Source organism: Andrena cerasifolii, chromosome 2 (genome assembly GCF_050908995.1).
Source record: "Andrena cerasifolii isolate SP2316 chromosome 2, iyAndCera1_principal, whole genome shotgun sequence".
In the NCBI taxonomy this organism is placed as follows: Eukaryota; Metazoa; Arthropoda; class Insecta; order Hymenoptera; family Andrenidae; genus Andrena; species Andrena cerasifolii.
The window spans coordinates 26,698,863-26,712,200 of record NC_135119.1 but is presented as its reverse complement, the minus strand read 5'-3'; the positions used below and the strand labels follow the sequence as shown (position 1 = coordinate 26,712,200).

The window sequence follows — 13,338 nt, the reverse complement described above, 5'->3', positions numbered from 1 at the left end:
AGAATAAAATCCATTTCTTTTTACAAAGCTCTTGAATTAATTTAATCGCAGTTACGTTAATTCGCCACTGATACCGAACACCAAAGGGGTTTCTGCCCGCAAAATACCATACCTAAGCGTTATTATATCGCACTAGCGTCCCCCGTCTCAGCTTAGCGTGACTGACTCATAATCTGTAATTGCGATCTGTAAACTCGAGAGCCCTCGGCCACTTATTCCCGCCGCGGTGCATTTTGCAAGCGAGAAGCGCTCGCGCGGTCGCCGCCTAGCGGTCGCGTCGCGATCTACTATTATTTAAAAATCATTATTTAAAAAAACTAAAAACGTTAGAACCTTCCTCTCGCCAAGACGAACAAAGTGATGTCACCATTCAGCTGTAAAAAAACTTTTTATAGCTCAATGGATGTAACACACTTGTGGGTACAGTTCATGTTTACCGACAAGGGGAGGACACCATGTGGTAGACACCGATTTTGATGAGCCTTGGCACGATGGATCTATGTCGAAAATCAGTAAATAGGTGTCCGAGCGTTTCTGCCAATGGGTCTTAATAATAGAGATATTCGCATGGAAATTATTAAAAATTTCATAGTGGCCGTGGAGTTTTAATGGGTAAAAATCCCATACTACGCCGCCCCCGGGGGATTCCCCTCTGAAGGAGTCGGGGTGCCTTTTGAAGATTTCCCCAAGTTAAAAAAAATTATAAAATAAAAATAATTAATAAAAAAAATTTATAAAGTTTTTTTTAACGTGGAAACATCTTCAAAAGGCACCCCGACGCCTCCAGAAGGTAATCTCTCGCGGACGCCATAGCTGTCATAAAATTAGCATCAGGGTCCTTAGTATTTTTCCCCAAAGGAAAAACCGAGGACTTTCCACAGGACGGAAAGACAGTCTTCTCTAGACCTCGAGTCGAGAAGGACCCCATCTTTACTCTTGTTTCCTCATTGAAACTATTTATATATTCAGCAAATAACTTATTCAGCAAATTCTTCCTGCTACACCTTAGACTTTCTTACAAAAGTATGCAACTTCAATTTTATATAACGGTATAGATAGATATAGATTCTTCGGTTACCAGGCTACCTCGGCGTTCGATAAGAAGAGAAATGTCCCCGTTGGAAGACAATTCCCTCATCCAGAGACTGATGACCACCGCGGATTCGCATCACCTCGAGGACGAGGGGTCCACGGAGGATGGCAACACGTCTGGCGTGCTGGTCGCCAAAGGCGTCACCATGATCATCTTATGCGCGGTCAGCACGTGCATGGGCATTCTGCCGATGCAGATGGCGAAGTGTTTGAAATGGAACACCGCGGACGTCGGGAATCCCAGGTATCGAGTTTTATCTACCCAACGACTTAAGGGGTTAGCTACCCTCAGGAGGTAGAAAAAGAATCGATTCTTTGGGAATTTATTTCAGAAAGTACATGCATATATTTATGCAATGGTTTTTGTATTCAGATGAGGGACACTTTAACAAGTTATTATATATTATCTTTGGTATAAAAATATTTACTTATTGCAAAATTACAGCTGATTTCCCGGAAGCTGCTTTTACACCGGTGACCACGATTTCTCCAAAATCGCTTCACCAATCTTTCTGAAATTTTGTAGGTTTCTTCTAGACATTCAAATCTAGTCTTTAATCGAAGCATTTGTTTTTCCAATGCATAGTTTTTATTTTATGGATGAAAACACTTATGTTTAGCTAGAAATACTCATTTTTCATCCATAAAATAAAAACTATGCATTGGAAAAACAAATGCTTCGATTGCAGACTGGATTTGAATGTCTAGAAGAAACCTAAAAAATTTCAGAAAGATTGGTGAAGCGGTTTTGGAGAAATCGTGGTCACCGGTGTAAAAAACAGCTTCCGGTAAATCAGCTGTAATTTTCCAATAACTCGATATTTTTTTACACCAAAATACAATATAATAACATGTTAATGTGTCCCTCATCTGAATACAAAAAATATGCATGTACATTCTGAAATAAATTGCCAAAGAATTGATTCTTTTTCTACCTCCTGAAGGTAGCTAACCCCTTAAGTTTCCCTCTGGCAATTACCGATCCCCGTCGCGATACGGGGGATCCTGAGGCGCCGCGGACGAGCGTTAAGCCCCTTGGGGCCCTATCTCCCAGCAAATCCCCCGTTGCCACACTTTTCACGGCCCGCGCGAGTTCGGTGAGTCCGTCCGCTCTGAGCAAACTGATAACCCACTTAATTGTGGGTCAGGTTGCACACGCCGAACGTAAACACCTGTGGCTGGAAGTTTGCGGACTACGTTATCGTGGCGGGCTCGGTTAAGGTGTCGTAATGGTTACGCCGGCGACCGTAGTCACGTAACCGGGCATTACGAGCGCAACGCCTGTGGATAAACTTAGTGTCGTTAAACGATGGTTCGTTGCGGTAGGTCGACGAAGCTGGTGAGCCTGCTTTTGGGATTCGGCGGCGGCGTGCTGTTCTGCACCACGTTTCTTCACCTACTGCCTGAAGTGAAGGAAGGGGTCGAGCATCTTACCGAGGATGGGAAACTGCCTGCGCTTAGCTTCTCATTGGCTGAGGCGCTCACCTGTGCCGGGTGAGGGAAATTAAAATTGTATTTCGTTTTCACAGTGTTCGTGGTATTTGCACTCTACTTCTATTTTTACTTATATCTATTATGTAAGTTGAGCATTTTTACCTCTACTGTTTTTTTCTTTCTTGTTTTCTTTCGTGTATGTAAATCTGCTTCTTTATCTTCGTGTTGTTATTCTTAATCTCTACTGGTGGAATAATTGTAATTGTTATTATTTTGTGGAATTTCACGAGCTCACCTTGGCGATTCGAAGATATGCCTATGCAAGATATGGGAGATATACATTATTATTATTATTATTATTATTACATGGTGGAGTTTTGGAATTAGAAGATTTGAAAAGTATAATGTGTAGCTCATGTAATATCTTTGCTGAATACTTAAGTTACCTGTACTCGAGATAAGATCTTGCAATTACGGTACTTGTTGCATTATTCAAGTGTGTATTATTATGTCATTCGAATGCACAGGGTGTTCCAATTTTTTTTTTAGCCCCGAGGGAAGGGGTGCTTCAAAAAGCGAATCGAAAACCTGAACTTTTGTCATACAAGCCTTTTTTTCGAAAAACTAAACTCTGCAGATGGTGGAATAGATTAATTTAATTTATCTTGTTAAATTGAAGGTCAAGATTTTTGCCACACGGTCTCATGCAATGGCGGATTTAACAGGCGGCCAATTAAGCAGTTGCCACCTAGGCCACCAGGGCCCCATCTACCAAAAAAATTAAGATTTTATCCAAACATTATATTTCTTTTGTTTGTTTTTTTTTTAATTCTGTTACATATACAGGGTGGCTCAGAAAGTTTGCCACCTGGGCCTTTTCCCTTAAATCCGGCACTGGTCCCCTGCCTGAATACTTGGAAAAATGTACATCCACCTGAGATTCTCGGGGAAGTGAATATTTCCACTTGTTCTGTCGCAGATTCTTCATCATGTACTTGGTGGAAGAATCGGTGCACACGCATCTGAGGAAGAAACAGGCCCAAAGAGCGGAGTCCGCCAAGAAGGACGTGACGAGGAGCACCAGCGAGTTGGTCGAAAACGGGCAATCTCTACCGAATTGCGTCAGTGGGCACTCTCACTAGTGAGTACCAGGCGATGTTAATCATCTACACACGTGCAAAGTATCCCACTTATAATGATCATGTAAATTACTTCCACTGCTGCTGAAAGTAAGCAAAAATGACTGAGAGGAGCTTAATCTTTTGAACACCAGCATTTGGCAATGTTATTGGCGACGTCATGTTATTTAGTACATTACGTACAATTTTGGCATTACCAGCTGGCTGTTTTTTTTTTTTATTCAAAATCACCACAAGTTCATGATGTCACAGGTCGTTGAACTCGTCTTGATGTCGGCTATAATATAGAATTATAGAAAACAGGTGTTAACGAGCAAAAAAGTGTCCATGACTTTGGAGTGACCTTCAAGATGACCTTGGAGTGCCCTTCAAGGTATAAATTCTCAAACCATATATTATATACTCTTCTCTTACAAGGAAACATCCCGAACCCGGAAATTCAAAGAATTCTGAAACTTTGTGAGTATGTAGGGAATTTCATCCTTTATTACAAAGCAATTTTTGTTTGCTGCTCAAATTCACTCTAAGAGGGTGGAATTGACCCCTGAAAATCCGGTTGTTTTCCGATTTTGTGTTATAACTCGTGAACTGTAAAATAATTTGTTTCCCAAATGATAGATCTAATTAAAAGATTTTGTTTTCTATCTCTTACAGTTCGCAGGTTATAACACAATTCAAAAGAAGTGGAAATTTCCATTTTTCCAAATTAAAAACTAATAGTTTAGATTCAAAAGAAGTGAAAACACCCACTTTTCCAAATCAGTAAATAATAATTTAAATTCAAAAGAAGTGGAAAGTTCCACTTTTCCAAATTAAAAACTAATAATTTAAATTCAAAAGAAGTGGAAAGTTCCACTTTTCCAAATTAAAAACTAATAATTTAGATTAAAAAATAAGTGGAAACTCCCACTTTTCCATTCACTCTCAAAAATTTAGATTCAAAAGAAGAAGAACAACTAAAAAAATTAGATACAACAGAAGTGAAAACACCCACTTTTCCAAATCAGTAAAAAATAATTTAAATTCAAAGGAAGTGGAAAGTTCCACTTTTCCAAATTAAAAACTAATAATTTAAATTCAAAAGAAGTGCAAAGTTTCAATTTTCCAAATTAAAAACTAAAAAAATTAGATTCAAAGGAAGTGAAAACACCCACTTTTCCAAATTAAATTTTTTTCTATCTCTCACAGTTCGCGAGTTATAACACAAGATCGAAAAATAGCTGAATTTTCAGGGGTTAATTTCACCCGCATCGAGTGACTTTGCGCAGCAAACAAAAATTGCGGTGTAATCAGGAGGAAATCCCCTGCATATTCACAAAGTTTCAGAATTCTTTGAATTTCCGGGTTCGAGATCTTCCCATGTTGGTCATTTTTTTTCTCTTGCGTTTAATAGCAGTGGGAATAATTTAGATGCTCACTGGAAGTGGGGCACTCTCCATGCAAATTGCACGAGATACAAAAAAATGAACGCATATCGTCGTGTCTCAGTAACGGTCACGGGCATTCACATCATTTGCCCGTTATAATGGACGAGAAGGATGACTTCGTCATAAGCTCGCTGCGAGGACTGTTAATAGTTCTCGGTTTATCCGTGCATGAATTATTTGAAGGACTCGCTATTGGACTGGAAAGTTCAGCCTCTTACGTCTGGTACGTCTGCGTCACGATTAATTAGTCGATTGTTATTTTTAAATGTACACGTGGAACGGAGTGTAAATATTCATAGATGTGCGCGTTTTTAGTGAGCGAAGCTTGTACTGATTACCATATTTTAGGAGGTATTCTAAATGCGGTAATTGGACAAACAGTTTGCCACTCTTTTCTTCTTTGCAGTGGATTACTGTATAATTTATTTTGCGCAATGACTCATGGACTCAGACGTCATAACTGTTATAAGACAAATTTTAAAAATTATGGTGTAAGTGTTAATATGTTTAATTAAATAATTTTGGTTTTGAATGACCATTATTTTTTGATTACCGGTAATCATTATCAATGACGCGAAATTTACTTTAGTTACCGCTGAACAATATCGACGGCAAAATTTTGTTCTGTTACACTCGATCATTGTTAGTTATTTTTATTAACATTACTAATAACTAGTATACACTGAAAACACGAAAAAAAAATTATAAAACCTAGGTTTTAAAGAACAAAATAAAAGGTATTGTAGTACAGTTTACCGTTTTTTGCTTAATAAAATATATAAGATACATAATTAATTTTTTTCGAGTTGTCAATGAATACTAATAATTATTATTAGTAATGTTCATAAGATTTAACAATGATCGAATGTAACTAGAAACAAATTTTGCCGTCAATAATAGTTATCGGTAACCAAAATAAAATTCGAGTCGTCGATAATGGTTACGAGTAACGAAAATAAAATTCGAGTCATCGATAATGGTTACTGGTAACCAGAATTACATTTCCGTCATCGATAATGATTACTGGTACCCACAAAAAGTTTAATCATTCATAACGGTTAGTCGTAATCAGAACAATTAAAAATGAATATTTTTTGATCATTTAATTTTTCGACAAATTTCTTTGAGAGTTAATGATAATTAGCTAAATAGGAATCAATTTATACTTAATGACTTTTTCCAAATTTTTTTAAAAATGACAATGTGGATCTCTGTTCATGGTTTAATAAGAACTCGACAGCAAAGCTGAAGAAGATGAGACTCTTTGTACTAATTGTATTAAGTTTTGTCGGGTAATCTGCTTTATCAGACCCAACGCGAATAGATCCTCGTTTTATTGACTCTGAACTTATCACTTCTTGAGCCCCTGCGTCAACAACTGTGTGTCATGAGTCATTGCACTTACTTGTCGAAGCGAAAACAAAGATAGTATTTTAATTTCTTTTGAAAATATTCCTATTAGTTATGACTATAACTATAATCAATCATTGTGGATTGGATACATTGAATCGTGTAGGTAGCCTACCACCAAGCAGCGTTGATTTCGCTTTTAGGTACATGTTTGCGGCAGTGGCTGCTCACAAATTCGTCATAGCGTTTTGCATTGGCGTGGAGTTAATAGCCTCTAATACCAGGACGTATCTATCCGTTATCTACGTCTGCACATTCGCGGTCGTTTCACCTTTGGGAATCGGCATAGGAATGTGCCTTGTCGGTGGCGGAAGCGCAGCTGCCAGTGGCATACTTCCGGTCCTACTCCAGGTGGATAATACTATTTATGAAGAGTTTCTTGTGATCACCCGAAGATTTTAACCCTTCCACGAAAATCAGATTAATTTGATCCGAAAACGAGTGGAATGTTCCACTTTTCTAAATCAGGAACTGATAATTTAGATTCAAAAGAAGTGGATAGTTCACACTTTTCCAAATTAAAAACTAATAATTTAGATTCAAAAGAAGTGAAAACACCCACTTTTACAGATCAGTAAAAAATAATTTAAATTCAAAGGAAGTGGAAAGTTCCACTTTTCCAAATTAAAAACTAATAATTTAGATTAAAAAATAAGTGGAATCCCCCACTTTTCCATTCACTCTAAAAAATTTAGATTTTAAAGAAGAAGAACAACTAAAAAATTTAGATTCAAAAGAAGTGAATACACCCACTTTTCCAAATCAGTAAAAAATAATTTAAATTCAAAAGAAGTGGAAAGTTCCACTTTTCCAAATTAAAAACTAATAATTTAGATTAAAAAATAAGTGGAATCCCCCACTTTTCCATTCACTCTAAAAAATTTAGATTCAAAAGAAGAAGAACAACTCAAAAATTTAGATTCAAAAGAAGAAGTGAAAGCACCCACTCTTCTAAACCACTAACTAACAATTTAGTAGACTAATAATTGCTAATTCCTGAATCAGTAAGAAGCAAATGTATCACAGATCACATCATTTAATTCCCTACTTAGGGGACACCGATTATTTATCAAATTTCTGAAGGAAGGGTGAATCGAGATTCGAGGGTGATCAATACATCCTACATCTACTAACAACATTACGCATTTCCCATAATATAGGGACTAGCATCTGGGACTTTATTATACGTGGTGTTCTTCGAGATCCTTCAAGAGCACAGAAGCGGCCTCAATCAATACCTCTCCATCCTAGTTGGCTTCGTCGTGATGTTTGGCCTGCAGCTTGTGAGTAAGTACAAAACTTGTTTCCAACTACCACTAAAATATAGGTCGCTGAGAAACCCAAGTGATCAACTCCACAAAATAAAAGACAACAGAAATTGATAAGCTCAAGCTCTAGTCAATATCCTCCTTAGAACTGAAAAGTGTACAGAAAGTGGAGCTGACCAGTTCGACTTCTCTAAGGCTCATACATTACCAGCGCCAATTACAACGAAGAGAAGCGATCATTAAAATTGTAGACACAGGCTAGCATTAACACCCATCATACTACACACAGGCTAATCAATCTACAGCCGTAGTCAAAAGAAAGTTGAAACTGTAAATAGTAACAGAAATAAGAGAGTCCCATTAGAAAGGCTTGCGCCTCTCTACATCCCATAAATTGGAGAATGGCACAAAGTAATTATACAAAGCCACTTTATAATTAAATCTTCATTTTAGCCACCACTGTACACCCTAGCTTCGCAGATCTCGTTCACACTTATCAGGCCTCGTTAAGAATTATATAGTTCAGTTAATTAGCAGTGCAGACGACTAATCTGCCGGCGAAGTGCGTCAATAGTTGATTAAGCCGCCCTCCGTTGCAATAAATTAAAGCCAATGGCGCGAAAAGCACGATAGTCGAAAAACGACTCGACGTCGGGATTATCGATTGCCAGTCAATTGCCAGTTATCAGCGGCCGGGGCACGCGATTTCAGCCTGCTAGAGGAAACAGCTGACGTCAGGGCCAACGCTCGAGATTGTGTTGGTTGGTAGAGGGAGGATGGATAAGAGGAAGTTCTTGAGAGGAGATGGACACTTGGGGCTGAGGCTGATTTTTAGAATTCTGCGATGTTGGGTGATCTTGGGTGAAGTGGAGTGGTAGTAGTGATAACTGGTAACGTGGAACTGCAGTTCTAGCTTTGGGTCTAGTGTTAGATCTGAGAAGCTTGACCTATATTGAAAGTACTGTGTTTAGGAATTGGGTCTACAGTAGGTCCGTTAATCCTTTAGCGCACGAGTAGTTTTATTCATTGAAAAGAAGGATGGACCTACCTGAACCCTGTCTTCATTTGTTTTATGCATTTCAACCTCTGAAAAAAAATAGAAAATTTTATATAAAAATATAAAAATTTAGACCATTTTAATGATAAAAAGAAAACGAGACATTTTTCCTTCAAAGAGATCCAGATGCCGGCGCTAAAGGGTTAATAGTGCTAGATGTCCTAGATTATTGATACTAGGTGAGAGAGATAATTACTAGAACTGTACTAAATCTAGGTACACCTAATCTGGGAGCTAGGTGTAAAATAAATACACTGGTACTAGATCTACTAGATCTAGATCTTGATCCTCCATGGAGAAATATCTACAGCAAAAAGGTACCACAATCGGTAACTTAAATGCTCGATTTAGCGCGGATACTAAGTTTCCATTCGATTATAAAAGGTTTCATAAGAGACAGATTATAAATCGTCAGAAAAAGTGCATGACCGTACCTTCGATTCGAAGGTGACTCATGCAGCGAAACAACTGCGTTTTCTGCACCAACGACTCATGACCATTACCAAAGTGCCTTTCACCGCGAAACCAGCCTCGTCCGTTTACCAAATTCATGGTCGACGTTTAGCTAGATGTTGCAAAATCGTTCCACCTGATTCTGCGTCGACCTGCAAAGTTATCGAGGCACGTAATTCGCGACGTGGACTACTCATAACTCCAGATAATCTATCTGATCTATCAGCCTCTACAGTACTCGAGATCCGGAGATCTATTCGTTCTATTGTTTAGGAATTAATGGCAGGCAAATGCGACAGAAAGCACCGAATAATTCTACTTAACCTTTCGACGCTCTGCAGTGAGCTAGTTTCCACATTATCCTTTGTTCCACTAACACCTGGTAGCTTTTACCACTCCACGGGATCTTTTGAATGTCGCCCCATTCACAGCCTCGTGAATCGAGATGCACAGAGTGAATTTTAGTGCGATGTACAGCGGTGGCCAGAAGAGAGATTAAAACTTATATTTTTGCATGGTTAATACAACCAGAGTTGAGCGTTAAAAATGTAGTCGAATAAAATATCGAATAATTTTTTTCGAATACATGCTTCGAATAATATTCGAATAAAATGAAGTTATTCGGGAATAACGAATACAAATTTATTCAAATAAAAATTTTATAAAAATAAAGGGTCAAATAAAGGTTTTATGTTAAGACATAATCCTTTCTAATGGAATTATCTTGAATCTGTTTCCGTGCACTAGAAAACGATCTTCAAAGCTGTCAACATATTACTGGAAATAATGGTTGCGCTATGAATAGTACGAATCAGTTGGTGCAAAAGTTCGCTCGCTCCCTGCTAGGCGATATTAAGCTTCACCAGAAAACTAGCAAAAGTTGATAGGCGGCCAAGGAAAATACTCCGATTAAACAAGCACATAATACATTTTCACGTTTAATAAATACCTCGGCTGAATAAAGCGAGCGAACTTATCCACCGATGCACGAATCTAAGGAGCTACCAGAGCCCAGTATACATTGCGCAAAGAATCAGAGGCGAGAATTGAACCACAGCTCGGAAGTGAAGTTACTAACCTAACTGCAGAGCCCACCCCCCATCCTTCGGTTTCCAACGAATGCCAACAATGTCCACGTCGGCGTCCGACCGAACGATCAACAAACAAAAATCAATCGCCACCGAGCACACACCGTGCGCTTGATTACCATTCCTCCGTACATATTGTGTATCTGGGAGCTCAAAACATACGTGACCTCCACTAGCCAAACAAACGCGGTCCTACGATCGCGCTAAAAAATGCCCCTCCAAAAACCACGAACTATTTACCATTACCATACCAACTCTCACTTAACCTACGTTCCCAGTAACCGACCGTCAATAATTAACACAAAAGAAAACCAGTTACCAGTTACCCGTAACGCATTACCACCGAGTCAAACCTGCAATTGCATTCTCAGCAACTAAACACCAATTCGAATAACGTCCGTATACACGTATAACGCTCCACGCGAAAGGGCTACCTTCTCCGAGCAGTTCGCAGTCGGGTTATAACGTTATTCTTCGTCCAATCGTGCATTCCTCACACAAGCACAGCTCGCGTGAGCTCGCGTATACCTGCGAGGCGTCCGTGCCTATCCTCTCGTCGCTCACAGCGAGCCAGCGCGCCATAGCGAGAGAGTAGGGGGGGGCGCGAAGGTAGGGGAACTGCGTCTGGTGGGGGGAGAGAGCAGGAAACGATTCGACTGTACGTAAGACGCGAGGGGATTGTGCCGTGTGTACCCAACTAGCCTCGGAGTGCCCGACTCACCATCAAACCGCGTGGAACGGCCGACACTCGCTTCCCGCTTGACTGTTCCTAGTCGCCCGTTACTGCTGTGCCCCGGACGGATCCTCCTGGCTAGGAAAAGTGAAAACGTCTCGTGGTGGCCGCGCTCCGTCGCGGCAGTAGCATCCTCGGGTCCAGACCGTGACGCGTTTCGTAACCCCGTTCGCGCGTACCGTTTGCACTTTCCAAAGGAAAAGTTTCCAGAGTGGTTCCACTCGGCCGGATCCGGCACAGCACGATCCACGCTTCCAGCGCATCGGCGTGTACCTGTGTGGGGGGAAGTGCGATGGATCTGCGGATGTGGGGCTTAGTTGTTGACGGAGATGTGCTTGGTTTTTGTTAGAATAGGTTTGCTGATAGATGGTCAGTTATAGGAGAGCTTTTATCGGTAATTTTTTGGGGGACGTTTGTGGTTGGGAATGTGGTGTGTTAATTATTTTTAGTCTCGAAATCGGTAGGAGGTGAGCGTGTGAAGTGAAACAGTGGCTAGGTTGGGTGGCTTGATGAAGAGGGAGGTGTTCGAAACACCTGCGGTGTCGCCGATGCACACGCCAAGTGGAGCTTCAAGGTCGAGATGACAATTGAAGAAGAGGCGAGGAAGAAGGACGCGGTGGAGTGGTAATTGAAATAAAAAAGTTAAAAGGACAATTTGAACGTTGATTGGCCTGCACGGCGAGCGGATTCGGACCGATGCTGGGGACCTTGGGAGACTGATTCGAACTTGGAATCGGGGAAGTAGGAATACCCACATGGCGAGTATTTAGTGGATTCGAGGCGCAGCTGGGGGAGCTTCAGAAGTTGGAGCCTCAGGTTGGGATAACTGGGATATTCGAATTGGAACAGCTGGTAGTTCCCAGTAAAAGTTAAGGACCTTGGGAAGTTGGTCCCAATCACAAATTGGGGAAGTTAGAATACTGAAACTTGGATACTTGGTGTGGAATCGAAGTTGCTCCAAACTTCAAATTTAGATAACTAGGATACTCGAATTGAAATACCTAGTATCTTGCAATAAAGATTGAGGAATTTGATGTCATTGGGGTAGCTAAACAAGCATTTAGCACCCTTGCGGAAAAAGAGTACCTTTTAACTTTCCCTGAGAATTGTGCGACAAAAATTTCCAAAATGGAGGAAACAACGACGTCTACGATTCTACTGGTGGCAAAGATTGGCGCCATGGTGGGTCTAGGGTTTGGATCTCTGATCCTGGGAATGCTGCCACTGATTATTGGCAGGTACAGAATTAATCATCGACAAAAACGGCACCGCGGGATTTCTAGCAATTCCAGCAGCTGCACGTCTGCCTCCATTTCGAACGCGTTCTCCTCGAGCGTTACATCGACTGCGACTGCTGGGGATTCCCAAGTACGTTTCAACTATTCGAAACTGTACCGTTACAGAGGCATTCAAAAGATTTCTGGTTGTGTCAATCGTCAACTGATAGGGTGACCCCAAAATGAGGCAGACTGATCATTTAAAATTGTTCTCGAAGTTTATCTACCTTCAGTATTTTATTTAAATTATACTAGAAGTTGTTTAGAAGCCCAGCTGTCTTTTGAGGCGTGAAAGTCATTGGAATTAATAGAATACGTGAAGTTCGAGATCTTATCGAATTAAATCGATTTTCTGGGGGAAGTATACGAAAATACAAAAATTCCTAGAAATCATATCCTAGGAAGAGCTACGTCGAGATGTCTTGTTTTTCGAGGCGAATGTGTTAAAAGACGAATTGACGAAGCAGTCAGGTGAGTCCGTCCTAATTGACAAGTCTTTGCGTCGATCTTGCACTTCACAGTTTTCCTTGGGAGTTAATCTAGCGGTCACAAGGTTGTAGGTGTATATCGCATTAGATGGAAAGTATTAATCCACTGATTTTTCTGTCAGATCCTTTCAAGTATGTGGAACACTTTCACCCTATCGGATGAAGATTGAAAACATTTCATCGAGAGTCCAATTTTCTCCTCCCTGAAATTTATTTGTGTAGGTTCGTTGGATCTCCTGAAATCTGTTTCTATAGGGTCCATGGATCCTCTGAAATTTACTTCTAGGAGGTTCATGGATCCCCCGAAATCTATTTCTAGAAGGTTCATGGATCACTTGAAACCTATTTCTAGAAGGTTCATGGATCACTTGAAACCTATTTCTAGAAGGTTCATGGATCACTTGAAACCTATTTCTATAGGGTTCATGGATCCCCTGAAATCTATTTCTAGAAGGTTCATGGATCCCCTGAA

General features: G+C 40.2%; 1 protein-coding gene and 1 long non-coding RNA gene across 8 annotated transcripts in view; one reads left to right on the top strand and one right to left on the bottom strand.

Moving 5' to 3' along the window:
• The window catches only part of LOC143365947 (zinc transporter ZIP1-like), a 37,255-nt gene that overhangs the window by 10,857 nt on the left and 13,060 nt on the right, over positions 1-13,338 (top strand). For 6 of the 7 annotated variants that reach the window (XM_076806556.1, XM_076806555.1, XM_076806558.1 and 3 more), the window contains 6 exons: positions 1,082-1,336; positions 2,419-2,586; positions 3,506-3,667; positions 5,154-5,315; positions 6,646-6,853; positions 7,663-7,789. In XM_076806556.1, coding sequence (XP_076662671.1) covers positions 1,082-1,336; positions 2,419-2,586; positions 3,506-3,667; positions 5,154-5,315; positions 6,646-6,853; positions 7,663-7,789 — 1,082 coding nt within the window. Of the gene's footprint in view, positions 1-1,081; positions 1,337-2,418; positions 2,587-3,505; positions 3,668-5,153; positions 5,316-6,645; positions 6,854-7,662; positions 7,790-10,716; positions 12,470-13,338 lie in introns of those variants that run through there. The other variant, XM_076806554.1, reaches the window with a different exon arrangement.
• On the bottom strand, positions 2,599-4,645 carry LOC143365952 (uncharacterized). Its single transcript, XR_013084630.1, has 3 exons — positions 3,849-4,645; positions 2,973-3,746; positions 2,599-2,842 (listed from the first exon to the last, which is right to left on the bottom strand). It is a non-coding gene; the product is annotated as an uncharacterized LOC143365952 (long non-coding RNA).